Source organism: Anastrepha obliqua, chromosome 4 (assembly GCF_027943255.1).
Source record: "Anastrepha obliqua isolate idAnaObli1 chromosome 4, idAnaObli1_1.0, whole genome shotgun sequence".
Classification (NCBI taxonomy): domain Eukaryota; kingdom Metazoa; phylum Arthropoda; class Insecta; order Diptera; family Tephritidae; genus Anastrepha; species Anastrepha obliqua.
Window position 1 is genome coordinate 101,074,531 of NC_072895.1, and position 12,932 is coordinate 101,087,462.

General features: G+C 36.2%; 1 protein-coding gene across 1 annotated transcript in view; it reads left to right on the forward strand.

Moving 5' to 3' along the window:
* The window catches only part of LOC129244498 (MAP/microtubule affinity-regulating kinase 3), a 56,420-nt gene that overhangs the window by 15,936 nt on the left and 27,552 nt on the right, over positions 1-12,932 (forward strand). The window contains 4 exon segments of the mRNA XM_054882154.1: positions 9,754-9,969; positions 10,072-10,292; positions 12,026-12,307; positions 12,490-12,674. Coding sequence (XP_054738129.1) covers positions 9,754-9,969; positions 10,072-10,292; positions 12,026-12,307; positions 12,490-12,674 — 904 coding nt within the window.

Genomic DNA, 12,932 nt, shown 5'->3' on the forward strand with positions numbered 1-12,932 from the left:
AAGTCGATTTAGATATCGATGACAAAAGTGATGACATGGCATCTGCCGTTGGCGAATTTGATGGAGAGCAGCAGTCAGCAGTAATCAACGCTGGTGCTGTGGACGAAGTTTATTCAGCACAAGGCATGAGCGGTAATAATACTAAAAATAATATGGAAATTATTCCGCGATCCAATCGGATGACTTTGCCAAGGGATAACGATATTATTATAGATGAAGATGTGGTGAGGTTGCGCAATAAGATACCAATTACTCGAAATGCAGCTTCATCTATAACACCGTCGTACACAATAGCAGCAATGCCAACAACAAAAAAATTGACCAAGGAACCCACCTTAGTGCTCACTGCCGAAGATGATGTGAATGTATCCTTTGCACTCGGCTCCATTGAGAAGCATATTTTCGAAATGGAAGAAAGTTTTAAGAAAATGGAACATGTACGCCAGCCAAGTATCGAAGAATTAAAGTTGGACCGGAAGAAGCAAAGTAAACGTTATGGTGAAACAGAGAATTTACTACAGCCTGGCAATAGTGAAATGGCCTCCGGCACCGGTTTCAGCTACCTGCCTCCGCCCTCTGATATGGAAAATTCAAGTGACTCCATTACTGATTTCCAACGTGGCACCGGCGCACGCAGCTCTGTCGGTGCTTACTCCAAAGGTGTTACAGCGCCATATAAAACGAAAATTACACGCACATCTTCCGACACTAAAAATAGCGAAACAATGGCAATGCGTGATATCATAAAGCAAAAGAAGACTGTGGCAGCTCCGCCACAGCCAAGCATTAGAGAGACTTTGCGTTATGGCAACGAATCGAAACGGATTATTACTTCAACGAACACTCCGCACACCTCGCACACCACAAACAACACCACTTCTCCCAATACTGGCAAAACGATCTCGCATGCAGATGCAGCTTTAATTGATAAACATCGTGAAGAAAATTTGAAAAAGTTTGAATCGATGATTAGTCAGAGGGCGGCAGCTAATAAAAGTGGAACTGCCAAACATGTGCCGTCGACGCGTGTCACGACGGCCGCCGTGCCAACCGAGCGTGAGAAAGTGCTGGCAAGACCAAATCATATTATAACTACGCCAAAGGTAGCAGCAGCACATATGGCACCAGCGGAAAGGACGACTGGATCGAATGCCGTGCACACTGTTTACAATAATCGACACATTGGCAATGTTGTACATAATAACCAGGTAAAGTTTGAGCTTCTTGAGTAAGCACCTTTGAGAGCAAATTCTCTTAGGATATGAAACCGTTCTTTAAGGAACCCTTTTTTTGTATTTCTTTTTATACTCAACCAATACTATAAGTAATAAAAATATGAAAGATTTAGTAGTTTTAGTCTAAGTTAGCTTTGCAATATAATAAATAACACAAATAATGGCACAGTGGTGAAAGCATAAAAAATAGTGTTGTGTGTAATTTGCTTTTACTCATATTGTTCACCTCCTTCTCTAATGCAGGAAGTGTTAATTTTTGCTACAAAAAAAGTGCCTAACTGCCTAAAGCCTACTCACAATCACTAGCCATGCATGACAGGTTCTTTTAAGCTCGAGTTTCTGCTATACATTTTTATTTAATACGTATGAGAACTAATTATTTCCTTATGGACATGCAGACATAGCAGAGGGGTCTTCAATTTATGCACAATAAATGATATTTTCTCTACCTCGATAATTTCGCAAGGAAATGGTCCTACAGAAAATTATAAAATTTTTATTGATTTTTCCCGGGAATTTCGTTTGCAATAAATTGTTTGTTTCGTTGGTGGCGTGGCATGTCCCATCCAATATCTCTTTCAAACCACTTATCGTCAATATTTACACCATGAATAATAGCCCAAAAATCGTTGTTAACTTAACTCGGTAGACGGTGAGCGAATTTCCAGCTGGATTTGGTCTCAATCTTCTCAAGTTCAATGCTTTCCCTTAAGATGCACTGATGTTCCTAAATTGTATGCCTAGCCAGCCGGTCGACTATAAATTTCTAATTTAAATTTTTATTTCGGGATCTGTTAGAAGATTATAATGGCCCATATTTACAATTAATTGTAGTTTTATTGTAGAAACGCTTTCGTAATGTGATAGCTATCAGAACAAAACACCACTAAAAAGAAACTCGAACTTGAAAGACCCTGTAAGTACTACACTTCTCATATAATAAACAGTTTCGTACTGAAACCAACTACCTGCGATTGAACCAACACTTAACAAAATTGTTGCATAACCTAACATTCGTGAATATATGAATATAAATTAACAAAACTCTTTAATTTGAAAAGTTAACACTAAAACTCTTTAATTTTACAAACATTTTAATATTCTGCTGGAAGCTGCTTTCATATTCACTAGCCGCATAGCAAGTTGTGAAAAAAAAAAAACAAAAAAATGTCCTTGAATCCAACGTTACATACAATGTGGCAGCACTGCATTATTATTATTATTATTTTTTTTTTGACAGAGGGCAAACAATTTTGTTAGAAGCAATTTGTTGTGATCAAAGAGAAGTAAACGAGACAAAAATACATCTAAATTTGCAAATAGACATAGAACTATTAAATTTGGTGAACAAGGATATTAAAAAATATCCCTCCCTATACTTGGAAGCACTGGCCTAAATGTGTCTCTTATGAGATAAGAAGCTAAAAACAGGATTACGTGAATACCGCTAAACTATTGTTGCTTTCACATAATACTTCGCTTAGCGAGCAGGGGAATTCTCTTGCAACTAGGAAAGTGGTGAATCCAAAGCCGCTATATTTGTTTACAGTTATGAAGAAAATCTCTTGTGGTGGGTTTATATACGAAGGAGTCATCGATGAAACAAATCACAAATATTTATAACTTTGAATGCACTGAGGGAAAATTTAGAAAGAGTATCGAAATGGGCAGCCAATCGGGTAACTAATTGATTTAGCCACCGATAGCGTATCGCTAAATGAAAAAGTGGTCTGTTGTTGAATGCTAGACATGAGCAGAGATGATGAATAATAGAATACAAGATTAGGCAGATTTAAGCGGAATTTGCTGTGACGGTAGATGAGCTGCGGGAGAGAACTAAGTAGAAATACCATATGTCAGAATAGTGAAGTTTTATAAGTAATAATAAATGTGCGGTTAGACTAATTTAATTATTAGAAGAGAAGATATTCTTTTTTTTTTTTGTTTTAATAGATTTGATCAAATTCAGTGTGAGTGTGGTGTAATGATATCGCGATATGCGCAGTTTTATGTGTTTTTTCAACCGTAATTAAACCATCTACAAAAACGGCCATGGTCAAGGAGTGCGAATGCATAAAGTAAAGTAACTGTGACCAGTCGTCTACGCCGTGAACTCGTCTATGTAAGAGGCATTGCATATTTTTGGGGCACAACTAATTTATTTATAATTATTTTTTGTGTGTTCTTGATTGTAAATGTTAAGAATTGAAAGCAGCTACAACTTACTTACCTATTTTGGGTTAAATTAAAAAAAAAAGTGGCGCGCATCAGTTAAATGAAATGATGATATATAGTAATTAATTTGCCAGTTTAGCAAAGGGTGCTTTATAATATATTTGGTGTGCAACTAAGTTCTCGCTGGTTTTTTTTTATGAAAATACAACTTTATTCTGAAAAAAAAAAAAAACGTTACAAGTGAATCTTTGAAAGTATTGCCCATCGCTGGATACTACTTTTTCCCATCTTTCTGGTAGATCTCGTATACCGTCGCAGTAAAACTGTTCATCTTTGGAGGCTAGCCACGGATAAAGCCATTTTTTGATGTCTTCATATGAATGGAACTGCTGGTCAGTTAGACCATGTGCCATCATCGGAACAGGTGATAATCGGACGGCGCAATATCTGGAGAATATGGCTGGTGTGGTAGGATTTCCCCATTTCGGTGTTTCCAGGTAGGTTTTAACGGGTTTGGCAACGTGAGGTCGAGCGTTGTCATGCTGTAGAATAACTTTGTCATGCTTCACGATGCGATGAAGAAAACCCTTCCTTTTTTGCCGCTGGAGCAGTTGTTCACAGGCGAAAAAACGACATTCAATATCCCTTGGTTTTAACTCATAAGGAACCAAAGTCCCCTGTTTCTGAATCATTCCCAAAGTATGCAATTCCTTGGAAATGGATTGGCGGGTAACTTCTAATGCTGAAGCAAGCTCTTCTTGCGTTTGACACGAATCCTCCTTTTTGTAGCTTTCGATGCGCTAGAGCCGCCATTTTTTTTCGAATGAAAGCACTTCCCACTTCGGCACACAATCAGACATTTTCACAAAACCAAAAGTATATGATATCAAAAGAAAATCATTAATGTGTTGTTGTTGTTGTTCTTGTTGTTGTTGTAGCAGCATAAACATTTCCCATACTTACATACGGGGAATGCTGCTGGAGTGGCAATCCTTGCCCGGTTATAAATCCGGGTCATTTCGGTAACAGAGAACCGACTGCCGTGGAAAAAATGCATTAATGTGTCGAAGCAGTTTGTTTACCATATGTCTAAGCTTAATTTATGACGTTTAGGTTATGTTAGAATCTACTAGCACACACTGCTGGTGGCATCTATTGACAAACAGCGGGAACTCAGTGGCACACCTTATGGTATCGACTTTTTCAATTTGGGATGTTTTAGTTTGTCTAATAACTGTCTTTGTCTTGTCTTGAAACTGCCAATTTTGTTTTTTAAAAAGCCATATTTTAAATTTAACAATTTCTAGTACAGTAAGCGAAATAATGAAAACATAAAATTTTGATTCAATACAAAAGAAAAAATATTAGGTTTTCTAAAAGGTTCGGTAATAAATTTCAGCAAAGTGGAAACATTCTTATTTGTGTTGTCATATTTTATTTGATTTTTTTGGTTGATTTTTTTTTGTTTGGGTAGAATCATTACACCAGCATTGCAAAATCTCTCAGATTTCTTCTATTTTACTTTTACTCATTACGCGAGTTTTTAAGAGAGATCGAAGCAAACGATAGTTTGTAGATGCAGAAGGCATTCAAACTTTCCCATCAAGCTTTCTTTCCAGTCCAGTGTTGCCCTGACGGATATCACGCCGTTGCTGATTTCTAATTCCATCCGTTTCATTGAATCATTGTTGAAATCAGCGGAAATCGGAAATTAATCTTTTGGTGGTTATGCTATAAGTTCTCACAACAGTGTACGTATATACCCTTCCTATGCCAGCAAACATACAATGTTACCTCTCTTAGCGTAAATTCCACCTTTGTTAATATTTTAGAAGGTTTAGCCCCGATCTTTTGGGTACGCCATTGTCCTATGTGATCCTTTCTTAATCAACCAGTGTTCATTCTATCGAAAAGTTGCTTGATTTCGTTTCGCTTCAGCAAAGTTTCGCAAAAGAAAATTCAGCCCCTCAATTCATTTGACCCACCCACACCTCGAACTTATTTTTGTATAAGGATTTTGGTTTTGTTTTGTCAAATGGGTCAAAACTGTTTGGTGATGCTGAACATCCCTCTCTAGCAGTGTAAAAATTATTATTTCGTCGCGATCTCTTCTCGAACTTTTTCTATGATTTCATTTTTTTAGTAATGGGTCGTTGAACTAACAACATTTTTTGATTTTGCTTCTTTTAAATTACAAATGTTTTTAGCAGTCTTTCCAAGAGATGTTCGAGCCACTTTTAATAAATTACTTCCGGTTGTTGATTATTAATCAGAAAAATTAACCGAATAAAAGATAAATAAAACTAAATAAATAAATAACTAAATTAATGAGTAGTTAACACGAAACCTATTTACAATTATTTATGACACCCCCACATGAATAGTAATTTTATAAGTCTCCAACAATTGATTGAATATTTTAAGCTTTTCCTGAGCGCGAACTAAGCTTGGCAAACATGCAGTTATTTAAGTAAAAAATTGGAATATTATTGTAAAAGTTTAGACTCATACATACCTCTTCCCTTTCCTCTTCCCCTTCTTCCTTTCAATGGTACCACAACATATTAATTAAAGTTCTCGTCCAAGTTATACGAGTATGCATCCATTTATGGGCCATATAACGAAGCCGCGACCTAAATTTGTCAGATTTCCGTATATGGGATTCATAAAGAAAGTACGGAAAGATAGGTGCGATTTTCAAAGTCAGCTTTACTGTTATGCATATGACACGCAACCGTGCATAATAATTTATTATAAAAAAGTAAAAAAGGGTGCTTGTGTTGGTTATAAAGATTTACTATTTCTTATATTAAATGTTTGATTGTTGATATTCTATCGATAAATCGATATTGATGGCAATCATCTGATTTTACAGGATAATTCGTGGTTTTGTTGTTGTAACAGCGTAGAAAAATGTCCAATATATTTTTGGGAAATGCTGCTGAAGGGTCAGTTCTAAGCCAGATTAAAAACTTGTTTTCTCCGGTAACGTAACGCCCCTCGTCATCACTTAATAAAGAATTTAAATATGAGTTTAACTGCAAACCCAATTTACTAGTTCTCCAACACCTAAAAAAAAAATACCTAAGTCATGTCTGACTGAATGAATATAAAATGTAGAACTATCGAAAATTAGCTGTTATTAACATCAAAGCTGTCGCTGCGATTGAAAAATTATAGGACCTTTTTTGTAGTAGAGAAGACACATCGATTAACAAGCCTACTAATGAGACGCGATGCCTGCCGCGATACTTGCTGTTGCTGTTGTAACAGTATACTTAATATACCGCGATACTTGCTCTTCAAGCCCCATTGCCCAAATAATGTAGGGTTGTAGTTGGAAGTGAGCATAGGCTTTAATCTGTTTGGTTTTTTAAGTGGTTTCTCGCCGAAAAGTGGGCGTTGGAATTACATAATTTTCCAAATACCGCATCGCAGTGCTCTCAGATAGTCGGGATTTTGGTATATTCAGCCAATCGATGTTAATTTAGCAATTGTGCCTACAATTTTAGCGGGCATACAATCAGGTAATCGAGGGTAATCCAACTTGAGATTCTAATAATCCAATTATTCCCCGCAACAGTTAAGCTGAGATGGTTGAAATGGTGATTTTGAGTAATCTTCCAATTAGAGTGATAAGCACCTGAATTTTCTGCAATTGCAAACGCCCAAATATCAAATGTAACGAATATGAGCTGAAAAGATCGTCCAATCTGTAAGTAAATCTCATCAATATCTTTACTGAGCTTAATGACGATTCTAGGAAAAAATGGAAAAAATAAACAGGATACTTTGCAGCTCGTACTCTGCAAATATTAAACTAAAAATGATCACGAAACTGTGGTTTTGTTTAGGTAAAGTCATATGGTTGCATAAGAGAGCGTCCACTTAAATATTTTCCCTTGTGGTATCATTGCAGCGGAAAAGGGAGATGAGGGTTATGAAAAACAAAAGACCGGGTGATGCATAATCGTGGTCGTGTCGACTGACTCATGTCGCTGCTAATAAAATTCATCAGATGGTTAATACGTGGGCCTGCGTAGCAAGGAATTGAATATGAAGGGGCAAATCCTAGCGCTATGAGAGCAGAACAGTTGAGGAGAAGATGCTGAGATGATTCCAGCTCGAACTCCCGGCAATTGCCACAAAACGGTTTTGAAGTAAGGCCGAGTCTCAACCGAGTGTACCTAGCAGACAATCTCCGACTGGTGTTTTGCTAATCTTAGGAGCTCCCTTTGAGCGCCTCTAATCCACATTTAAGATCCAGAAGGATTCAGCTACCTTGCAAGTTGTTGTAGTTGCGCAGCGCTCGCTAAGTTTACGCGAAGTCCATCTTTCCAGGAGCAGGCCACAAGTAGTGAAGGGGATCCCACTTCTCTTGTTTTGCGAGGAAACTATCTCAGAAGCTCCTCGTCTAGCTCACTCGCCCAGCAGTTTCTCGGAATGCTCCTGTAGTCAGGTACCTAATTTTGAAGCCCACGGATGTGGTCGAGAGCGACGTCAGGCATTCTTCCCTGATCCATTTCGGACGCACCATTATCGTCCCAGGGCCCTAATTGCTACTTGGCTGTCGGAGTAAATGTTTACTTAAAACTGTCGAGTACTTTCTGTACATCTGTTCAGAAGCAGGCCACCATCTAGCGAGCATTTGAGTACAGATCTGTGCTGGATCTGTATTCGTGCTCACTTTGATGGATGGTGCTTGTTTTCTTCAATATAGTCATTTAATGTTGAAATGGCACTGAGTTTCTATTTAAGTGTTCAGTTTTATCGCCGACATCATCTTAACATCAACTATAGTAATATTCAATTTCATTATGCATTAAAAAAAATTTAAATAATTTTAATATGAAACGCACTTAAAACCCATTTGTGGACTATTTTTTTAATGGTTCACAAATCATCTACTACTTACTTCTAAAACCAAGATTAAATTATATAGATACTAAATAATAAAATATCGGTAAAGTGTACAAGTTAGAAATGGATAACCACAAAATGTATAGAAATATTACCTACATTTATTTTGCTAATTGAACAAACCCAATTTATAAAAAAAAAACATACAAACTTACATATATTAACCAATTTTTTAAGCAACTACAAAAAGAACATACCCAAAACTATAAATAAATTTGCATACATCAGTCAGCCTTATCACTGAGTCCGTCGTAGAAAAGTTACGAATACAACCTTCCGCTACGACCACGAATTCGGCCATACTACATATATCCGGCCAAGGTCCACCGCTCCCGCAGCACTCGCCGTACATATATGGGGAATGTTTTTGCTGCTACAACAGCAACAAACCCGAAAAATCTATCACTGAATCCATGTAAACTCGGAAAAAGTGCTGCCAGACTCCAATGCCAAATATTGATGTTTCGACACCAGCTGGCATGAAGTAACCCAACAAAGTTTAGTTCTTTACCGTTATTCTACAATTATTCCCCTTTACTTGCGAATCAAATGAATTCTTTTGGGAGAGTGGGAATATTTTTGCATAAAGAAAGGCAACAAAATTTAAGAATACTTCAAATGCAGCTGAAAACATTGAGAAATGCCTTTTTAAAACTTTGTAAATGGTGGAAAATTTGTGAGGAAAATTCTTATATATAATAATTCTTATAATTTTACAACTTTAAATTGCAGATTTGTTACCATTTTTGAATGAATAAATTCGCTGATAGGCTAATCACCTACAGCAAATATCAAAAAAAAAAAAAATTGTTAAATTTGATGCTCACATTTCACTAATTTACCACATTTTTATAAATTGGTTTAATAAAAGAGATTATTCCTTCTAAAGTTATTTTTTTTAAGCTTTTCCGACAACCAAAACACGTCATAAGAAGTTCTTCGAAATGGCGCTACGAATAAACTCAGTGAAGCCACTCTACCAATCTCGAATTTACGACTTAACCATTGGAACTCAGTGATACGATTTTTTATGAAAATCGTTCTATCGATAGGTTCAGTGATAGGGCTGAGTGTTTACTGAAAAACTTTGTCTTCGTACCATATAAAGGCATATTCTGACATTCATCTGATTCATTTTGTAATGAACTAAAAATTTGAGAAAAATAATTAAATTTTGCAGTTGAAACAGGTTGTGACGTCACTAGCGCTTAGAAAGTGACTGCAATTCACTATCTTGTAAAATGAATCAAGTTCATGTGAATTTCAGAACGTGCCTTGAAATTAGGTTTTATTCATAACCATCACATAACACATAAATAAATATTATATGCACATAGTACATATGTACATAGTACATATGTACATATAATTCACGTATGTACCATATATCACATTTATTACATTTCACTTTTCTCACTTTCAGGGCTCTCCTAATATGCAACTGCGTAGCAGTGCTCCAATGCGTTGGCGTGCCACAGAGGAACATATTGGAAAATATAAGCTTATAAAAACAATCGGAAAGGGCAATTTCGCTAAAGTAAAATTAGCAAAGCATTTGCCTACTGGTAAAGAAGTGGCTATTAAGATCATTGATAAAACCCAATTAAATCCGGGGTCCCTGCAGAAGCTCTTTAGAGAAGTAAGTTGAACGAAACTTTCATATATGTATAGTATACCTTTAGACGGTATAACTTTTTTTATTAAATTAAAGGAGAATACTAAATTCAAATTTCTATTCAAGGTTAGAATTATGAAGATGCTTGATCATCCAAATATTGTGAAACTTTTTCAAGTTATCGAGACCGAAAAGACATTATATCTGGTTATGGAGTATGCGTCCGGTGGGGAGGTATTTGATTATCTTGTTTTGCATGGCCGAATGAAGGAGAAGGAAGCACGTGTTAAATTCCGACAAATCGTATCAGCTGTGCAGTATTGCCATCAAAAGAGAATTATACACAGGTTGGTTATGAGAGAATGAAATCATTTTAAACAAATTACACCGCAATTCAATATGGCAGCGATCAAACAGACTGAATATATGCGTTTAACCCAACGTAAGGGTCAAGCTCCATCTGGTACCACTAAGGACCAATAGGTCTATGTGATGGCTTTCAGCCAGCCATGTCAACCTAACCTAGCCTAACCCATTAACATCATTCAAAATTCAAATTCAGAGACAAAAAAAAACACTTTTGACATATTTTCGTTTCTGATTGATGGCAGGCTTTAAATAAAAAATGCCTTGAGCACCACAAGTTGATTTTATTGAAGAATGATACGAATTTCAATCAGTTGCTATTTTCATATGCTTTCATTTTTAATTTTATATTCAGCCTCATTGATGAGAATCCTGTGTGAGCAAATTATTTGCATCAGTTGAATCATCATTATTTGAAAAGTCCGTGCAAAGCCAGAGAGATGGCAGTATTGGCACATATCGCGGATATGTTTAGTTGGTAACATCTCTTAGAAGAACACACACCAAGTTTCAGGCAGAGCGGTATATTTCTTTGTGTTTGGCCCCACCTTTTTCCGACAATGCACCAGCTTACGCCTCAGCAGTTGAGGTCGCAAAATGAATGGGCATAGGGCTCCAATTCGTTTCTCATCCCTTCTTTCCTCTAGACTTGGCTCCCTGGTGTTTTTTGTTGGTTTCTTAGAAATGTGAACGTGATGCTACGACAACCTCTGTGCATTTCTATTATGAACAAGTTTTTCATATTAGGAAAAGGCATTATTTGTTAAACAAATAGTTTCAAACAATTCGTGGGCAGAGGAGAACATACTCACATGCCAGTCCGACTCAACGATTTCCATGATTTTATCAGCATTTTCTATGATTGACCTATCAGAATGGATCCATTGGAATCTCCTCTTTGCTGTTGCATTTGATGCTGTATTGGGACCATAGAAATATAAATTTTTCTAACGCACGCCACTTATAAGAGGGGGAGCTCGGCCAAAGACCTAACAGAAGTGTACGCACCACTTATTTTTATTTACATATTTTTTATTCGAAGAGCATAACAAGTTCCGAAGGGTGTAACTTTTAAAAGGCCCTTTATTTGTTCCACACGACCGCCGTAGCCGAATGGGTTGGTGCGTGACTACCATTCGGAATTCAGAGAGAATGTAGGCTCGAACCTCAGTGAAACACCAAAATGAAGAAAAAGTTTTTTCTAATAGCGGTTGTCTCTCGGCAGGCAATGGCAAACCTCCGAATGTTTTTCTGCCATGAAATAGCTCCTCATAAAAACCATTTGCCGTTCGGAGTCGGCTTGAAACTGTAGGTCCATACAACAACATCAAGACGTACGCCACAAATAGGAGGAGCCGGCCAAACACCCAGAAAGGCTGTACGCGCAAATTAAATATATATATATATATATATATATATATATATATATATAGATAACGTAGAACTGCAAAACGTGCGCGAAAAAACAGAAATGTAGCTGCTACTATTTATTGTATTTTATTTGTTCTATTTTATTATTATTTTATTTTATAATTATTTTTATTTTATAATTTTTTTATTTAATTATTATTTTTATTTTATTATCATTTTAATTTTTTAATTATTTTATATTAATTTTTATTTTATTATTATTTTTATTTCAATATTATTTTTATTATAAATTGTTTCAACATTCTATACGCTTTTTTTGCTAATTTTATCTTGTTTCTTGAAGGGATTTAAAAGCTGAAAATCTGTTGCTGGACAGTGAATTAAATATAAAAATAGCCGATTTCGGATTTTCAAACGAGTTCACGCCCGGTTCTAAACTGGATACATTTTGTGGCAGCCCACCATATGCTGCACCTGAATTATTCCAGGGAAAGAAATATGATGGACCTGAGGTGGACGTTTGGTCTTTGGGCGTGATTTTGTACACACTAGTAAGTGGTTCATTGCCATTTGATGGTTCCACATTAAGAGAGCTTCGAGAACGTGTGCTCAGAGGCAAATATAGGTAAGTTATGCACTTACATAGCACAAATAGTGATTTCAAATGAGAGTAACTAATAAAAAACATACCTTAAATATCAGCAAACTAAAAGGAAATAGATTTTCCAATAACAAGAGTTAACCACTAATGTAAAAAGAAACATCCAAACTTACAAAAATACGTTTTCTGTTACTTTACTTCAATAGGATTCCCTTCTATATGTCAACTGACTGTGAAAATTTACTTCGTAAATTCCTTGTATTGAATCCAGCCAAACGCGCCAGTCTGGAAACTATTATGAGTGATAAGTGGATGAATATGGGGTTTGAAGATGACGAATTAAAACCCTATATAGAACCAAAACAAGATCTAGCTGACCCCAAACGGATAGGTAAGACGGGTACTGTACACAAACTAATACCTTGACTTTTTATGTGTGTGTAGTTAGTTAGCAGTGTTTTCTCCCTTAATTAATGCCTGCATGCATTTTCAATTATCCAAAAAGTATTATATTATAGTATAACTTTAATTTTGAATGGGGTAGTAATCAAGTATTAACAAATGTATTGTGATTGAGCTGATTTTGAAATCACTCAGCAAAATTTTGTACAGGCCAAACTACAATACTACATATGTGCGATAAGGTCTA